Genomic DNA, 20317 nt, shown 5'->3' on the forward strand with positions numbered 1-20317 from the left:
CCCGGCCCAGCACGCGTGCGGCGCCGCCGGCCCCCGGGGGCCGATCCGGGCGATGCAGCCGCCGCAGCCTCAGCCCCTCCCGGCGGCCCTGCGGCTTCTCCTGGCGTAGAAAGAAAATGGACCCTATGGCTCCCGGATCTGCGGCTCCCATTTTCCACTTCTCCTTAAAAAGCGGGGGTAAAAGGTCCGCTTTCACTCTTGAGGTCGAGTTCTGATTCTACTACCCACGGAGACACACTGGGTCTTTAAAGCTCTTCTAAAAAGACATTTTTTTTTTTAAACACAGAGCTATAAAGCTAATAACAGATTTAAAGAAATGCTTAGTTCTAAACCAAACCAAGCTGGTTTTTGAATGTCTTTATAACACCCACAATCCACATCAGAATTCAAGGTTGTCAAGACCCCATTCTGAGCAGAGGTAACTCAGGAGTAAAAATACATTAGGAAACACAAAGCCATGAAGAGTAACAGGATGGTACCACCTCCCCATGTCATTCAACAACTTCCTCTTACCAGGGTTTGCTGAGCACAGCCTTTTTACTGTAATGGAGCCAGGAAGAGCAGTTACTTATTCTCATTCTCTCTCTCTCTCTCTCTCTCTCTCTCTCTCTCTCTCTCTCTCCCCCTCCCCCTCCTTCTCTCTCCCCCCCTTTGTGTGTGTCTGTGTCTGTATTTTACCAGACATTGCAGCTATCTCTACAGAACGTAAATGTGATATTTCCAGATTATTACTCAAAACACTTTTAAATGTCTTGTATATAAAGGTGACAGTTTATATGTCCCTAATAATGAATTATGTGAATTACAGCCTAGGAAGAAATCAGACTGGAACAGGGTTAATGTGACATAGATGCATAGTCTTTAAAATCCTGCTAGGTTAAACCAAGCATGGTGGTGTGCACCTGTAATTTCAGGATACTGAAGGCTGAAGCAGGAGAATGGAGAATCCCAGGCTTTAGATAAATAATGAGACCATACCTCAAAAAATAAATAAATAAAAATAAATGATAAATAAGTAAATAATCCCTACTACTGTACTAGAAAATATCTCAACTGAAACCTTTCTCATCCATCAGCAGGAAACCACTGCAGAACAGCTTATAGATACCCAGAGCCAGGCTGCCTATGCTGAAATCTCTACTGCAGTTTTCTGTCTTTGTAAACTGGACAGTTCATGAAACTTTCCTGAGCAGTCCCACCTAAGTCAAGATGACAGCACCTTCTGTCTCAAGTTGAGACCATCTACTCAGCAGACAGGGAAGTACCCTCATCAGACTACTCTACAAAGGTACACCATGATCCTCACTGTAAGGTGCCAACTGATGAAATACAACCCTCCTGCTTAGCAACCTTTATTCCCTGCAGGCCTGGCTCACCTAGGACTGGTGTTCGCTCTCTCCTGCATGCAGTCACTGCTAACTGCATCTAAGAAACCAGTTGTCATGACTAGTAACTCATTTCTATGCAAACTGTGTCCAGGCTTTGAGCAAAGTTTGCATGCCCTCTGCTCCCTGATTTTCACAAGTAAAAATTAAGCCCAACACATTTAATAATGTCCTCCTTCCCATCATTAAAGGGCACCACACAGCTTTAGCAGGCAGACAGGAAGCTAGCCCAGCACACATGCTGTCCAGCTGGCAAATAGAGGCATCTTGAGTAGTATCCACTCCTACATAGACTTTGATAAGGAACACTTTAATGGAGCCAAAACATACATTTCCTTCCTCTATTTCTGCATTTAGCAAACTTAAGAGCTGGGCAGTCATGTCAGGGATTATGAAATGACAATAAGGAGATTTTTTTAAGCCACCAAGACTACCAGAACAGCAGAGCTAAATTTCACTTACTCTCTTTCAACCAAAAGTATGAATCCCTTCATTTGTGGAAAAGTACAGAGGATTTAAAAACTACTTATTAACCAGGATGCACTCTTCAGTAAGACTCTTTTGTTGCTTAAAGAGTGTACAAAATGTAAGCAGACATTACTTGTACAAATCCACATATCTCCTTCAAAGGATTTGTAAAGTCACCGATTGATATAAGGTGACATCAGCAAAGTACGTTAAAAAAATGCAATTAGCTAAAATTCCTTGTGAGTTTTGGAATGTCTTGTTTCTAAGGAAGAGATAGATACAAATTCCACCAGTCAGTTCTAGAAGCAAAAAAAGAAAAAACAATCACTAAGTATATTTTCTTGGTTTTTCCTTTGCAGTTCCTTTTTCATAGGGGTTTGAGACTGTTTAATAATATCACATAATAACTTTCCAGAACAGTTAAATTAATAGCTAAGCACTGAGCAGAGTCATATATTTAATTAGAGGAACTTCCCAATTTTCAGATAAAAGAAATGTTTTTGTTAAGTAAATAAAACTACATAGAAAGGTCAAGGATATGGTCTTTAAAAAAAATAGGTCAACATGGTTTCATGGCTTTTAAGATAAAATTATACGTAATTAGTAAAATTCAAATATCCAAAAGTCTTAGCCATTCTTCTTCCAGCATTAAACAATGCAACAGCAGCTAGAATTCAGTTGTCACTCTGTTGGTTATCTCCCTGGAAAACATGGAGATTTTAAAAAGCAAAGGGAAATCCAACATTCTCTTAGCCCCTAAACCTGGGCATCGCAAACCACATTAGCTGTGGCTCTCTCTGCTCAGCGCCTGATGGACTCATCAATAACTTTGTTGGATCTTCTGAAAGTGTACATCAGTCATCCTTGTTCCCGTAAACACTCAAACACTGTACCTGCTTACAGAACACAATTACCCTGAAGCCAGTACAAAAACTGCCATCCTCAAACAACTGTACATAACATCTGGAAGCTCAAATCCACATGTCTGACTCTGGACGTTGGAAACAAACATCACTACCTTTAATACTTTAAGGACACATCTTGTGTCCTTTGAGACCACTGATCGTCATGTATCTTTGAGTATATCATGTCTCAACTACAGTAACAACAAAGCACAAGGAAGTGTGTGATTCTGCTTTTTAACAGATTTTAAGTGTCTTGGATCCTCCCTATGCCTCAGTTTCACTAAGACAGTCACTCTTGATTAGGTAACATTAATCATTAAAGCCAGGATTTGAATGGACACTGCAAAATACAACATGCTAAGTTGTAACCCATGCTATTATGCTTTAGAAACAAAACATTAGGGCAAACTTCAAGCAGAGTCTATTAATTATGTAGCACCATATAATCCGTTCCTCTCTGAAACCTGACAGTCTAATTTCACAACTTTCTCAAACTCAGAAAGCCTTATATGCTTTGCTGGCTAAAAAGCAAAACGTCTTCGTCTTGTACCCATTTAATGCAGCACTTTTAAGAACTACTGGGATGATTTTAGTGTAGTCTCACTTTCCTCAGGTTTATAGTGATCAGAGGATTTGGGTCTGACTACACTAAAGCTGGACATGGAGCATGGAGCTGGGATGCTTCAGTGTAAATAAATGAGTGAAAGGCTTCAGGAGGCAATGAAGGGGAATGGAGAGGATCCCTGCAGTTAAGGCTGGACAAAGGGTACTGCATAAAGATGGAAGAAGATGAAGAAATGTGTGGCTGAGAATACTCAGGGACTAGTTAGCACTATATTGAGGACAGAATACATGGTAAACCAGAGAGAACTGATAAACTGATAGCCAATGGAAGGGTCTGGAATGTCAAGTCAAGGAGGAGAAACAAGTCTATAAGCAAGTCCTGATAGAGGTTGAAGGTCAAGGATATTGAAACTCAGAGCCAGGTTAGGTTTAAAGGTGAAGCTTCTGCAATTGTTTCATTCAGATGGAAAGCGGAAAGCATAAAATCCTAAAAGAAAGGAACAGACATTAAGATGAAAATCAAAGGCAGACTAGAAGGATGACAGAATAGCAGTGGCCTGGAAGGCAAGCCAGGGGAGACATTGGTGAGAATGGCTGGCAGAGTTGGCTCAGCTGAGCACTGCAATCAGATGCAAAGACCATTGGGGCTTGGCTCTCACAAGGCCGCTGGTGACTTCAATACAGTACTGTCAAGAAACAGGGAGTCCTGGCAGACTTCAAGCTGCTGATTCACAAGAAATGAGAACCAAATCAGGCCTTCAATATTTTCTCTACTCTGGGTTTAATTTTGTAGTTGGTTAAGTTTATCTTTTATCTGACAAAAGAGAGAGACAGAAAGAAAATAGAGTCCACCTCACATTTAGAAACATTGGAATTAGTAAATCGCAAAAAGTAACATTTGTCTTTCATGGAAGAGATTAAATCTCTCAAGGAATAAATAAAATGTAGCATTTCATTCTACCTTGTGTTTTTCTAAACTGTCCAAGGAGCTATATTCAGTATTTGGTGAGCACTGCTAAAATCTACCCTGTGCTAAAATCCTACCCTATTTCCCAGCTTCTTTAACCATAGATTACCTACAAAACTGTGCTTAAACTTTCCTACAGTCCAAGAATGCTCCATAAACAACTACAACTGGATTATAACCCATTTAACTACCTTCTATAAAACATCTAAGATAGTCTTTGTTCACAAATATGTGTCATGAGAACAGGTATAAAATGGTTTAAAGAATGCCTGGAAATGAATTTACCATAAGTAGGTAAAATATGTTTAGCATGAATGTGGTTCAAGAGACATCAAAGAAATTTAAGTATATCCTGACTTATCAGGAAAGCCAAAGAAAAAGGAGAGAAAAAGAAGAAACAATAAGCCATCTCATTTAAACTTTATCTGGATATCTGTTTCTAAAAAGATAGCAACAGTGGCAACAGCAATAAAAGGTTCTCTGATAAACGAAGTCCAGAATAAGAGCCAAGTATCCCCATATTCATCTGTGATTCCAAGACTCAGAAAATTCAAAGCTCTTCAAGTTGAAAAAGAAAATGGGTATTTGGTATATACAGGTGGAATCAAGTGGAAAAAAATTTTTTTTTAATCATTAAGAAGAACTTGGGTAAGACAGGCATTTACCTTGTTTGATATAGGTAGATGTTGCTATTAATTTATTGTTACAGTAAAAGGAAAATTCACCTGTATAAAGGTAACAAGTAGAGGGGAGAAATGTGTGATAACTGTAAGAGAGGAAGGGTTTTAGCCCTTCCCATGGTGTGTTCACCACAACAGGGAAGATGGTCTGTGGCTCAAACCAAGTCACTCTGGAGCCTCCATTCAGTTTAGAAGAACTAATTTGAAACCATTCCACAGCATCTGATTTAACTGACAATTTCTAACCAAAAAGATGATTATTTTCCATTCCATTTTAAAGGAATATTTATTTGCAATGTTTTTATAAAAACTTTCACCCAAAGGAAACACCAAAGAGAAAATAAAACAAACAAAAAAAAGGGAAAAAAATAATAAGACGATAACCGCCTGCCATTTGGCTAAAAGACAAAATGAAGAAAAGCTCTGCAAATGAAGCAGAGTATCTTCTCCACACCTTGAGCAGGAGGAAAGAGGGTCAGATGCAGACCCTGGACCAGACCAGTCCATTCCAGGACCTCTCAGCACCTCCTGCTTTTTGCAAAGGCACTTCTGGAGCTGTCTCCTGAAGAGCCGGAGATGTCACGTTCAATGCCTTGCTCCCTGGCATTGACCGCCATTCTTTACAACCCAGAGCTGCCTCACTGCAGCAAGTAGTCTTTGCATTTCATTTAGGAGGGACAAGGCTTGTATTTGCTCTTTAGATGCTAAAACTTTACTATTAGGATTAAACTCTAAGCAAAATCAAGGATTTTAAGATTTTATAACACCTCAAATGTCTAAAAAAAAAGTCTGTCTTTCCAGCACACCGAAGTAAATGATGAAAATTAACTTGATTAGAATCAAGAAAAAAGCCCTAATCATGTCCAGGTTGTAAGTAAATCATGGCTAAAAATGTAAAGTGATGAAGCTATAAAATAAAATAAGACAGTAAACTTATATCTTAAGTATTTCATTTTTAATATATTTGAAGCTGAACTGTATCTATCATTCAAAAGACAGGAGTGAGATAAAAAATCATTTATAATAAATTAAGTTCTTTCTTACTGGTTTGTGAATTTGTTTTTATACATGCCAAAGAATTAGGTAAACTGCTATGAATGACTTCGTTACCACAGTTAAATAACTAATTGAATTTTCCAAGCCCAATCTTATATTTGCCCTGGATTACAATATAAAATTAAAAACAAAACCCTAATTAGAATGGAGCATTTCCCCCCCTTTGTTCTTTATACAGGTAAATGTTGGAGGTATTTTAAACTAAAGGGAGTCAGTAACATAATCTAACTTCCTATTAATGACCACCCTGTAACTAAGTTTTCAGTGCTAACTAGATTTCATAACAGCAAATCTATGCAGGCTCATATCACTAAGGTATCTGAAAGAAATATTATAAGTAAATTTTATGCTTAAATTTTAATTTTAACCTTCTGTGATAACTGCTACCTTAAGCTTTTGATTCTTGTATCTTCATGAGGTAGTGAGATAAAAGAATATATTAACTGATTCGTTATATAGTCATAATCATCACATTCTCACTGCATAGTAATAAATGACACAAATTCTATTTTATGCCCATCTGCAGAAGGAAAAATAAAGAGTAATCAATCTCAAATATTAAGAAGATTTTTCTCAACACACAGGGAAATTGTCTAGTGTGTTACTTATAATTAGGGTGGTGAACAGATAATAGTTCAGTCCTTTAGCCAAGTAGGAAAAAGCCACTTAACTTATCTTTGGTTTTCTCCTTTGTAAAGCAAGATGATTGCACTAAAATGGATAGCTGGTCAAGTTCTTCTTATCATGAAACATGAATTGCGGCCCTCGTGGTCATTCTGAATATATGTGAGTTACAGAAACACAAACAAAAAGATCAAGATAAACACAAGCACCGGATTCCTGACTGATGAAGAAAAGTCCACCCATGAGAAGAGGAGTATTTCATTGGTTATGGTATATGTCTACTTATGAACAGTATTTTAAAAATCATAAATGTAGATTAACATTTTGTCCTTTTCTGACCTAAGAATACCATATGTTTGTGCATGCACGTTGTATCCATCAGCAAAAGGGATGGGAACAAGTTTTAGAGCACAATCACAGCACTAACAGAATTCTCTCAATGGCTAGAGTTTTTCATGCCTGTCATGTCAGGTGATTAAATTTATTTTTCTGTGCCCTTTTGTATACTGTTTTCTTAATGTAAATCTCTTGAAAGTGTACATTCTCTTTGGTTCTGAAAGTTAGTACATATCTTTACCTGATCATCCTTTGTCAAAATAAAGTCAGCCCACTATATCTACAATTGTGTTCTCAAGAAAGAATCCTCATTTTCTTCTAAATTAGGGAAACATGAAAGGAGTTGTTAAATTTTTCATTTTCTGTAACCAGTGGCTACAAATTAAATCTAAAAACACTGTCCTGGTTTTCCTATTATAACCAAAATGGGTAAGTTTCTAAAATCATAGTTTTGAAATAACACATTTAAATGTGATTGGAAACCATCACAGTACCCTAATTCCACAACATTGTTGTGGTTCCACTACACCAAAGTTTTGGCAAGATGCTTTCCTGACATCACAGTAGACAAAGGAGGAGTTGGCTGGTTGAAGCATTCACGTTTCCACCAGTGGAGACTCCAAACTACTGTTAAATACACATCACTGGGAATGGAAACTATGTGGTCTCTGGGGGCCAATTCCTCTTCTCAGGGAAGAGTGGAGGGAGGTGTGGGGATACTGAGTTTACAGTTTGATGTCTACATGTTCAGGACCCAGTGCCCTTATTCCAAATGAAAACTGTTTTTGATAGTCTGACTCTAAGCAGCGATGTTATTTCGCTATGGCCTCAGCCTTATTTGTTATGTACATAGCTATAAGTTAAAGAAGACAGATCATCTTCAGCACCACAGTCAGAAAAAAAATTGCAGGTGAAAACAGAGAGACTTTTCTTTATACTAAAACATCTCCCCACTGAAGTATGTCACATGACAGTCTGCTGCATGCAGACTTCATTCTAACCTGATGCACAGGCTATATTTTATACTTTTTAATTTTGGAGAATGCCATAGAGTCGGTCATCTTAAACAGAATTTGGAGTACGTTGAAGATTTTTTTTCTTTCTTTTTTTCCCAATCCATAAAATGTAAATATAAAACAACCAAATAGCATGCTGTTTTTCACCATTCACAATTTTCAATTAACTTCAATGATTAAGTGCATGATTTTCCCAACCCACTCTTTTCTGAAGTAAAAATAAAAGTGTGAAAATGACACATAAAAGGATTTCTCTCTGGAGTGACTCCTTAGAAATGATCAAAATATCTGTGGGGTATGGTATGAGAATTTCTGATGTATCAAACAGAGTTTTGAAAAGATAACATGACAGAAAAAAAAAGAACACTAAAATGCATGTGACGTTAATTTGTATTTTACAGGATATAACAAGGGACCAGTAAACTCTGAAAAAATGAAATATTCCATCTCTTTAAAAGCTTTAAAAAAAACTATTTATTTCAAAATCAATGGACTTCAAGCAAGAGAACATTTCTCTAAAATCAATCGAGAACGTAGAATGTCAATTTGGAAATAACAAAAGCACATTTCGTTTTAAAAAATCAGAAACTTTTAAAGACAAAAAATCAAGTTAACATCCCTGTGATTAACTGGGGCTGCTTAGCCAAAAACAACTTTCGGCACTTAAAACATAAAACTGTCAGTTTCCTCTGCTTGGAGACAAAACACACAAAAAGCAAACATTCACTGCTGTGTTTTCCTAGACGTGAAAGACAGAATTTTGTAAAAGGTGATCACTCTATTTCTACCTTTTATAACTGTCAGGCCACAGATTCTAAAAGTCACTGATGAATTTCAAAGCCTAGAACTCACTGTGATTACATAGGTGCTAGCCTGGTTTATATGACTCCCTAAACCTTGAGAAAATGTGCAATAATTTATTACACTATACTAATTCTTCAGGCAAATACAGCAAACAGCTAGTGCTTGATGTTTTTGAATATAGCTACAATAAACAAATAAAATGCTAGTAAAGACCTCAAAGCCGTGATAATGTGACTTTTGGCACCATGCCTCTTGGGAATCTAAAACACAGTGATAGTAAAGTAAGAATTTTAAAAGTTTCCTTCTTTCCTACATCAAGACAGCACACATTCCAAGCATCATCCATGATCTAACGGTCCAATTCACATTTATAAATTTAGAATGCTGAGTTGGTAGAGGCACTAACTAAAATCGCCTTCATCTTTTTGCCAGAAATAAGTCACAGTTGGTGCTCATAATTATTTCCAAATTATACCACAACTTTATTTAATTTCACTCAATGTATTTCCTCACAGAAATTAAGTGGCAATGGCCTGCCTGAGCACAAACAATGAAATCAAATTATTGGTTTATTGTATGTAAATCAAATTATTGTTTTATTGTATGTAAGCTTGCCTACTTCTGATGCCACTGATCCCCAAATATAAATATCATAAAAATGGAGATAAAATCCCAAAGCTAGTATATTTTTCCACTAAAAGGGGAAGTTCTTAAACCTCCAAAAATTGAAAACTTGGATCTCAGACAGGGAGAAAGGGAAAAAAGAAGAACATGGTAAGCATGGCAAAATAATCCAGAGGACGCATGCTTGGTCTCAACACAATTTTCTGTAGCATCCTAAGAGCAGCATCATGAGACCAGTGATCTCTACTTGTGCTTCTGAAACCCATCCAGAAGATTTTTCAGAAAGGAAGGATTCTGGTTGTACTTCCAAATGCCAAATTAACTTAAAGGACCTTCAGTCCTGAAGGAGATCAGCACAGTAGCACGCAAGAAGCTCCAGTGCTCTCTGTCACGCAAAGCCAGACTCTAAGTGTGGCCCCAATGGGGCCTATCAAAAATTCCCAAGGACCACAGGCAAAGAGGCCAAAGTTTTCTGTGTCAAAAACATATAAATAAATAAAGCCACATGCTGCAATAGTGCCTGACATTATCATGGATTGTATAGAGCCGTAGTCCCCTTCTGTTCAGACAGATCTCTTTTTTTAAAAGAAACCAAAAACTTGTAACAGAAAAAGGAAATCTTGCCTACACTAATACCTACCCGATTCTCTATCTTGAATCATTTTCAATCTCAGTCTCATGTTTGAAATGTTATTATTGTTAAAGATATATCAGATTTTTCGGGGAGTGAGACAAACAGATATATGTAATTAAATGTTAATTATGAAATAACTGAATTATTCTCAGACTAAAAGTGCAGGATATATACACATACATGTAGATAAGCACGTACAACACTAAAGTGTTAAGATTTTGGCAAAGTTAGCATCGTAGATCAGGTACATACGTTTATTTATAAAACATGCACATATCTTTTACCCTGATCCCAAATTTTCTGAGTGACAGCTTCCTACTTTACAGCATATCAGAATATAAAGAAAAAATCAAAACATGTTACAAATAATTAGAACATTCTTTCAACAGCATAAAGTGTCTTCAGAACAGGGCATTTTAAAACAGAATAAAGAGTAATGGAATAGAGAACAAAATAAACAGCTTATTGTAACTGAATTTTAGATGGCAGAGAGTCTCTTACATTAATTTCCCACATCTTACACTCAAAGATTATAATTTTAATAAATGTGAGATACACATCCTAACAATTTTCTTTGAAAGTACAGACTAAGAAGTATTAGTGATCACCTGAATGTGTAAATATTTACAATGTCACTTTATGTTATTTACTAGAATTTCCTTACTTCTGAAAAACTAGGGAGCAAGTTTTGCAATAATCCTGAAAAAGTATGTGCATTCAGTGGTAAACATTAAAATTTGTGATTTTTCACTTAAAATTTTAAGATCTTTTTACTAACATGAAAATTCATCAGCCACATAAAGAAGACAGGTGACATGAAAAAGTCTCAAAGGTATAAAAACTAGCTGGGAAAGAATTATTAATCAACCAGCGACAACAACATGCATTTTAAAATTTTTAAAATATAGACCCATTAAACTTATATATGACCCATCTTAACTCCGTGAACTAAATAATATTATCTTGAGAAGTAAAATGAGCTTCATATTCTTTTTCACCAGTCTTTAATGACTTCAAAAGTAAAGCAAAAACAAATTTCAACTTCTTTTAGGAACTTTTATATATTTAAAATGACTTAACAATATTGAGGAACAAATGGGCTAATCTTCCAGGGCTAAGATGACATGTGAATAAAGACATCATAGAGTAAACATGAGGTAGAATTTGTTCTTCACTTTCTTTACTCAGTCTTACTCTAACCAAAATTATAACTACGTTAACTCAAACAGGTGTCAGGATAGAGTAAACAACGAAAATGAGGTGACCATCATTAATGGCATTTCAAAAAGTATCTATTTTGTTAAAAATCTATGTAGTGATCCCTAACACAAGAGAACACAGATATGATCACATATGTGTGTGGACTTAGCTACTATGAAGTCAGCAGTGCACCATAGATGGTGTTCTAATTGCACAGCCCAAAGAGTAAAACAGCTACCCCTAGACTAGTATTGTGATATATATATGGAGGAATTGATATAATAATTTGCATCAGTTCTCAGAATCTAATCATGAAGAGCATGTTCTATTATGAACCTTCACTGATTTGTAAGTTTCATGGTATCTGTCCAAATTCCTGAAGTAAAACCAATTTTGAAAAAAATCATTCTATCCCTCTTTTTCTTCATCTAAGATATGTTTTGTTTACATAAAAGTTATCCAGCATCCTCTATTGAGCTCATTCCTGGTTATTATAGTACTCAGTTTAATACCATATTTTAAAGCTTGAAACATATGCATTTGGTAACAAACCTATCTATACTATACTACTAATATTCCTCAGCACTAAGCAATTTATAGATAAAGAAATTATTAGCACCAATTAGAGAGCTATGCTTTCAAACTAAAGAAAAATAAATAAAAAATGACCAGTGAACATTTACATATTTCTTTCTAACACTACCTGCTATCGAAGGCTTAAAGGGCAGACAATGAATCATCTGTTTATTCAAGTGCTGAATAAATTGACTGTATGCTAACTTCTGAACTTACTTAAAAGTATTTGGAACATTTTCCAGAGCCTATTTTGACTGCGTCAATTACCTAGTTACCAACATTGTTGTATTATGTTGCTTGATGAAATAGGACATCCAGCAACCCTCAAAACCAGTATTACAAGCCTGGCAAAGAGCATCACATTTGGGTGACGCACAGAATCCATCACCCTAGGGAAAAATGCATGGGATCAAAGTACGGAGTCTTTACATGTTCCATATTATTTCTGCATAACGTTTTGAGCTGATAGAATTGTATACTATAGAGTGCGAGCCTATAAAATGATATATTAAGAAAAAGCACTGTCACTCCACTGATACTCTCCACAGAAATGGAACTTTTTCAAAAATGATCGCAGAAACACTACTGAAAATACACTCCAAGGGGCATTTTGATTTATAGGGTTGGGGTTTTTCCTTCTTGGTAAATTCTGAGTAGATCTAAGTATTCTGAAAATGATTGATTCATTATGTTTAACCGCCACGCTCACTTCAAACTTCTAGATTCTTATAAAGCAAGTCATGTGGCTCTTTAAAAGATTCGTGTTTAAAGCACAGAAGGTCAGGGTTTAGCATATTAAATCCCACCGTTAAGGTGTATCTAAGGAATACATACATAAAACATACCTCCAAGAGCATGCATACATTGCCGCAACAATTCAAACACAGTCTAGCTACTGTGGATGCCTCAAACATCCCAGCTGTATATCACTAGATCTCTTCATACAGTAAATTACACAAATCAAAATATGTTACCTTTGTTCAAACAATACTGCTGTTCATTATATAACAGAAAATACCATCCTTAATCGTTCAGGAACTCAGATAGGAGTGGATGCTTCAGCAGAGGTGGTGCAGAATGGTTTGAGGCAAAACCGAAACATATTGTTTAAGTAAACCTTAAGGGGAGGGGATCATATGCGCAATTGATGGATTTTTTTTTGTATCATCTTCCACAAAGCCTCCCCCTACCCCTCCCCAGCACTCCACAGTAAACAAACTGCTAATATTAAAGGATTGCAGCCCCAAATACCTCCCTCTGCCTTTTCCCCTTTTTATGCTAAATTTTATTACTCTCCCCAATTTTGAAGTAACAAGCCAACATTCATTAAATAAAAAATACCTAATGACAGACAGACCCATAATTTAAAATTTATGTTTAAAAACTTAGTAAAAATAATGAACTAAATCAAGACTGACTCCAAGAAACTTGCACTATGCTGGTATCAACAACGTATGGCCTCAGTTCCTCTACTTTTCCCCCGGTAAATCCTTAAGGAAAGGAAGACTTAGCACAAAAGAAATCTGCTGGGTATGAGCTACAGTCTGTAGCTCTCACAGGAAAAACAGAATGAAACATGACGGCCAAATTTCTAAGCAGAAAACACTCCAAGGGTCTGGAATACGCAGAATGCATTTGATAATTATTAATGTATCAGTGACAACTCTTCCTTTGCGGGACACCTAATTTTCAGGGTATATTATATTTTGACATGTGCTCTGGGTAAGGAATTGGGGAAAGTAACTAACTCATAGAGAACAAGTCGGTGTTAAAAGCAAAGACCTAAGATTTAAACACCAGCAATGGTCCACATTAGAAATGTCGATACTAGGGGTTCTGACCCGCTGGGATGGAGGCCCCTATTTCTGGGTGGAGTATCTTTCCCCAAGGATGGAAATGCTGGCACATATCTTTGCACCCAGAAAAGAATTTTCTGCTTGCCAGCTTCTGAAGTTGCCCCCTGTCAATCAGCATGATCAAGATGTGTCTTAAGTAGACAAAGTATTATGCCAGTGCAAAGTCTGCAAGAGAAAATATGATTTTTAAAAAACAGAAAGCAAAAATACAATGTGATAAATAGTGTTTGAATTTAAAATTCTCAGGGCAAAAAATAAAATATTTCCAGTTTAAATATACTGACCTTTAAAACCAATGCTTTCAATCTAAAACTGAATTTTGGTGGAGTTTCATCTTTTTTTTCCTTCCTCTATACATAAAAACGATAATGTCACAATTAAACTTCCACAATTTAAGCACTGGGTAACAGGTGTGGCATTCTCTATACAAACACATCCATTGACCTGTCATCATTGATAACCTTCATTAATTAATCTCGATTGAAACAAACCTGTTTTTTTTTCTTTCAATAGAAAGAAATAAGGTAACACAAAACCCTATTGCCCCCCAAACCCTCAAACTGTTTAGGTAATGGTAACCTGAAATGCACCGGCCACCACACCGAACAACTGAAGAAATACAGCATGGGTCAGCAGGAAAGATTTTTAATAACAGATTGAAAAACAAGAATAAAAATAACTGCATCAACAGAGCCTTTCTTCCTCAGGCCACTAAGCCCGTTCTTACTTGAACTTTTTTTCTTAAAAAAAAAAAAATATATAGCGTTTTGGCCACTAAAACCAATCCAGAACGTTATTAAAAGTTAAAAGCTACCAATTACTTCTGTCTGTTCTTTTAAAGCAAAGTTTGGCATTACGTCAGTTGGTTTAAAGAAAACAAGAAAGAGAGAGAAAGAGTAGGAGAGAAAGTTTCCTAGTTGTATAAACTGAACCACCAGTGAAGGTGTCTAGCCACTTGTAAAGTATTTACTGCAGGTTTTTAAAGAGCTAGAAACATTTTAAAAATTAAAATTTTTTTTGTTATTATCCTTAATGAAACATGCTCAACAATGAACCTTAATGTTTGTATTTCAATTACAGCTTGGAATCAGCTTTGAATTTGATGTTTCAAATCTGAAGTACACAGATCTTTGTTTTTGCTACTTGGATTTGTGTTATGAGGGGGCACAAAAGGGGGCGGGTTAATAAAAAGTAGATTTCGACGTGGTCTATGCTTTAACAGTTACGATCCTGCAGTTACTAGGCAGGATTCTTCACTTAACGGAGTCTTAACAATTCAAATAGTTTTCCCCCTCCCACAAATTTAGTAAGAGTTTCCTTAAACTCAAAGATTGCTTTCTAACCTAAATCAATTTCTATATTATTATACCCTACAGATAACCAAACCAAAGACTTAAAAATTCAGTTTCCAGGGATATAAGAGCCACTTAGTGATACAAAGACCCCCAAAGTGCCCATAATTGTATCATTCGAGATATTATGTAAGAAGGTTATATATGATAGAACATTTGATACAAACAAACAGATGGCTTCCAGCCAACTTAAATTGGAGGATGAAAGTGACCCTACCCTCTCCAGCACTATTTGCTACTGAACAGTAGTTTAAAAACAATACTTGATATTTTAGCATACTCACTTTAGTAGACAGAGTAAAATTTTAGGAGACAAATGATTTTGATAATTATAAAAATAACTTCTCAATTTTAAAATGCAAATAATTACAAAGCACATTAGTCTTTTGTATGCATGACGATAACATATACCCTTAAAATTACCTTCAATTTCTACTTCAATTTCTTGTAGATAAACATCTTCATACTATATCTATAGGGGGGGCTACCTCCCATAAATCATAACTGTTATGGTGACAAAGAATTTACTTCTCTTAATATATCCAAATATAAAAGTAGCTATCCCCAAGATAAGCAAAGGCTAGCCAAGTCTATATACGCTATCCTTCATTTCCCCAAATTTCAATTAATGGTAAGGAGACTAATCCAGCAGAACCAGTTATCAGTGGTATTAGTTACCAGAACTATCAAAAGAAGAAGAAAGAGAAGCCTGTTACCTGAACGCTGGACCAAGGATGAACAACAGAAAACAAGCTCATACAACTTGCCTGTTTTTTATCAAACTGATTGTAACTCATGAGCTGCTATATCTGAGGCAGAACTGTCTGAGTTTATAGTTTTCTATGCCTGCCAAAAACAGATGCAGACTACCACACTAGCTGTCCCGCGGAAACTAAATTAAGCAGAGGCAAATACCAAGTGGAAAGTTGTCAGTGAGTTGAATGAATGGCTTCATTTTACACACCAGAGAATATCTTCATGAGAATATGTTTTAATGGAAGCCAGTCATTTTATTTTAAGTTCATCGCTTATTACAAAAATAATAATTTCCCTTGAAATCAATTACGGACACCTGTCCATAACTTTATGAAAGTTTACTTTGCTTTATGCACAATAGCATAGTATTATGATGTTTTTCCCTGCTATCAGAGTATTGAAGTAAAATAGTAATTACTATGGAAAATATTGGAAATCCAGTTATCAATACTGATTCCAATTCCAAACAAAAAAAGTTCAAGTTTAAAAACTGTTGCAAGTCCTTTTAAATTTTTCAGTAATGTTTATTTACTTCAACAAAGATGTTATAAGTGTTAACTGAAACCTAACCCATTTTGGCTTATTTCTTAATAGGAAATGCATGTATTATTAAAAGTAAATTGTGGTTTCTATCTGTACATGTAAACATACACACCTAATAATAATAAAAGCAACAATAATAGAAGAGGTATTGTCAAAATACTAGGATCTTAAAAGCAGATTCCCACATATGCATTCATTTCCCTGTTTGGAAGGTTTTCTCATGAATGAAGATTTCCTATGTGTCATAGAAGGACATATACCAAAAACCAGGATAAATTCATCAGTGTTACAAGACTTAAAAGCAAAGTAAATGTAATGCCAAAAATTCAGTAAGGGCATATGTACCTCACTGATAGATAGTCAATGCACATTGATTTGGATGATAAAATGCTTTTTAAACAAGTATATAAAAATTTGTATAAAATTGGTTGTCAAATGCCGAGCTCTAAATTCAACTCAGACCTTACAACTACTCTGGCACTTTCTTCCTTATCTTTAAAGTCACCTTTAAGAAAAGAAAAAATCTCCCTAACAGCAGAAACCCTTAACCACATCTAAAATTCAAGAGTGACAAGCTTTTTGCCAGGCACTTCCAATATTTTACCATTTATTTGGAGACTGTCAGACTTAGTTATTATGTGTGTATAAGTATTCTACACATACACATCCTAACATCCATCAGGCATATCAGGAAGGCATCAACATCAGCTCCCCGAAGGTAAATAATACTTGGCCAAGAGAGTACTGATGAAGCTTCACAATTCCTTACATTTAGAACAATCAAGTCTGAAAGCTGGCATTATCACTTTATTTCCTCCTCGGTAGTTCTATTTTCACAGTATAAATATCCAGAAATAAACATCAGGCCAGTACATTAATGGCGCTGTCTATTTAAATGACTGGAGATGTTTTCATCCAAGGGTAAGGAAGTTGGGAAATCTACCGAAGGACAAATGCAATGAACGTGTATGTTTAACTTGTTAAGGTTGAGAATGCCATTAATAAACTTTCACTTAAAGGTTTTTTAAAAAAAATCCTCAGAATGTTCGTATCATCTCCAGACTGTCCTGTCAGCATCAAAACTTACAGGAAACACTTCATCTTCCCATAGGAACCCTGTATTTATTCACAACCCTGGCATACTTGGGGGAGGAAAAGAGAAAGAAAAAAAAAGGCTGCATGATGATTATTTTAGATCCTCTGCTTTTCTGCACTGACTGGTGGAATAAACTGGGAGAGCCTCATGAGCAAATGAACAACAGCATGTAGGAAACTGCCCAGCAATGAGTTCAGAAACTTTCATTCTCATTTTGCCCACGTCAAGGACCTGCTGCCCACAGAACTTTCCTGACTGTCTGGGAGCCTTTTCTAAATGATCAACTCATCCTAAGTCCAGTAGGAAGGTATCAGGATGCCAGAGAAATCCATAGGTTTGAGCTTCCCAGATGGAGGGCTCTGAAGACTTATTGGAAGATATATATAATATATATGTATATTTTTTTCCTTTGAGCAGTCAAATTTAGCCAACAATCAGGCCTAGAATGATCATTTCTTTGTAATCTTGTCTCAGGCCCTTATCTATATTTTTGCCTTTGTACTGATTATCTGTCCCAGGCCTTTTCCTGTTCACCTGGAAGCTTTACAAAAGTTCAATGAATCGGCCTAACTAGTCTCTGATTTAACTTCTCAGATCGGCCTCTCTCTTCACTTACCTTGCTTAAAACTCTAGCGGTGATTTTCCAAAACAGGATAAGGATGAATATTCTATCTTAGGTTTGATTCATCATTAAGATCCATCGCTCTTACTCAAAAACTTTTAAAGTATCAGGTCTGAGGCCTACAAAAATATGGGGAAGTAAGGTAGGTCCTAAAATTAGGAAATAAGGTAGGTCCTTACTAAAATTTAATAAGTCCAAGATTCTCTCTGAAGCCCCAATATGCCTTTCTAGTCCTTCAATGACTTTAGAGTCCTAAGGCCATAAAACCAAGTGACTTCCCTGGTGAAAGGGGAAACACCACCATCTCAGCCAGGTACACACACAAAAAAGCTTTCCCAGCCACAAAAACAGCTTTGCACTTCAAAAGCCTCCCACTTCTGCCTCACCCTCAAATTATTCATGGGGTCCTAAAATCCTAGACTTAATAATAGAAAGACCGACGTGTTTGCCTTGGCCTTTCAAAGATGCGTTTCAGACTCTAGAGCCCAAACAGGAACTAGACAGAAAGCAAAGAGCCTGTCCTGTCTGCCTGCATGTCCCACCGCTGTCAGGCATTTAATCACTGGCCAGTGTCCCCTGACCCGTAGGACACATGGCGCATCCACCGAACCGCAGAGGAAGTCTGCCCCTTGCTTAGCCGCTACGGAAGCTCCCTGAACGCAAGGCCCTGCCACATGGTACGAACAGGGCATAGACCCCTGGCTCGGGCTGCCCTCAGCCACTCAGAGGCGGGTGCACCAGGAGATGCCACACTCTCCTCCTCCAGCCCAACTGGGCCTTTAAGGGAAAAAAGTTTGAAGCCTGGCTTTGCAAACTCTTCAAAGCCAAAGCCAGTTCTGGGCTGTTTTCCCACTTTGGGGGTCATTCCCAGGCCCCTCTCGGAGACCCTCCCGACCCTCACAAGTTTACCCAACTTACTACTCTGCATGCCGGTGCCTAGTCTGCTCCCCGCTTGTCAGGAGCCCCCAGAAAACTTGCAGCGGCGGCGGCTGCGGCCCCTCGGGTCCAGCCACCTCCAGCTCCTCCGCTGCGCCCGGTAGGAGAGAATTAAAATCAGCCAGCGAGAGACAGCGAGGGGGAGTGGGGCTGCGAGGGGGAGGGGGCACCGGCCTGAAACTTCTTTTTTTGGCAAATCGGGATTTGTTTTTCCTCCTCCCCGGCGGCTGAACTTGACCCTACTGACTCCGGGGGCTACTGCAGTTTGAAGTCGCTCTGGTTTCCTAGGCTCAGATGCCTGAGACCCAGCAAAAGGAGCAGAGGAACAGGGGGTGGAGGGTGTGGGGGGTGGAGAGAATAAGGGGAGCAGAAGAGAAGAAAGAAAGAAAGAAAGAAAGAAAGAAAGAAAGAAAGAAAGAAAGAAAGAAAGAAAGAAAGAAAGAAAGAAAGAAAGAAAGAAAGAAAGAAATCACACGCGCAAAGGAAAAAAAAAGGAAGAAAGAAAATGCGTGTGAAACCCGAGAAGCCTGCGCTTGGCTTGTGCACACTCTCTCCCTCCGCTGTGCTTTTTTTTTTTTTTTTTTTTCAAATTCACTTTTAATTCCCAGGGCTCCCCGCTCGCGATCGCCCACATTTTGCGCACAGTGGCGCGGGCGCAGCGCTGGCGGCACAGCACCCGGGCGGCAGTAGCCCGCGCCCCCCGGCCCTGCCGGGCCTCCCCCTTACCTGTTGATTAATCGTCGGGAACACCCTCGGCAGCCCGAAAGATGGTGGCGCGGCAGCCAGAGCCATGAACCGTCTTCTGTTGTTTGCTGAGTTGATCTTGGATTATTGGGGGGGGGGGAGAAAACGATCTTTTCTGCCGCCCCCCCTTTCCCTTCCCTCCCCCCCCCGAAAAAAAAAAGAGAGAGCGAGAGAGAAAGAGAAAGGAAATAGAGCAAGGATGTGCCCGGTGCGGGGTGGGAGAGGGGAGGGGGTTTTGTTGATTTTTGTTGTTGTTGCTTAAAAAATAAAAAAAATAAGCAAGGCGAGAGCGCGATCAGAGGACGCAAGGTCTGGAGCCGCCGAGCAGCACCGAAAAACAGGACGTTTGAGATGCAATGAGATCGGATCTTTATCAGAAATGTTATCGCTTGTCAGGACCTCACTCTCCGCGCATTACGTCAGTTTCAAGACACCAACACTATTAATATCAAAGGAGCCTTCGCGGAGGAAAGCACCACCCCAGACCGAGCTCCCTTAAAGAGACAGCGCGCGTCCCCGCGCCGCCGCCGCCGCTGCCCCGCCCGGTCCCGAGCACCCGCTGCCGCCGCCCGC

General features: G+C 37.9%; 1 protein-coding gene across 8 annotated transcripts in view; it reads right to left on the reverse strand.

Annotated features, from left to right (window-relative positions):
• Positions 1-20311, reverse strand: part of Trps1 (transcriptional repressor GATA binding 1) — a 248156-nt gene extending 227845 nt beyond the window's left edge. For 2 of the 8 annotated variants that reach the window (XM_029565857.1, XM_029565854.1), the window contains exons 1-2: positions 18983-19320; positions 18059-18183 (exon numbers count right to left, since the gene is read on the reverse strand). Coding sequence is in view for 1 of the 8 variants with exons in the window: in XM_017799352.2 (XP_017654841.1) it covers positions 18983-18992 (10 nt within the window). In the remaining 7 variants the exon portion in view is untranslated. Of the gene's footprint in view, positions 1-12813; positions 12836-18058; positions 18184-18982; positions 19321-19726 lie in introns of those variants that run through there. The other 6 variants (XM_008837958.3, XM_029565853.1, XM_017799352.2 and 3 more) reach the window with 4 other exon arrangements.
• Between the last annotated feature and the right edge of the window lie 6 nt (positions 20312-20317).

The sequence above is a fragment of the Nannospalax galili genome, unplaced genomic scaffold, assembly GCF_000622305.1.
Source record: "Nannospalax galili isolate Female #2095 unplaced genomic scaffold, S.galili_v1.0 scaffold17, whole genome shotgun sequence".
Lineage (NCBI taxonomy): Eukaryota > Metazoa > Chordata > Mammalia > Rodentia > Spalacidae > Nannospalax > Nannospalax galili.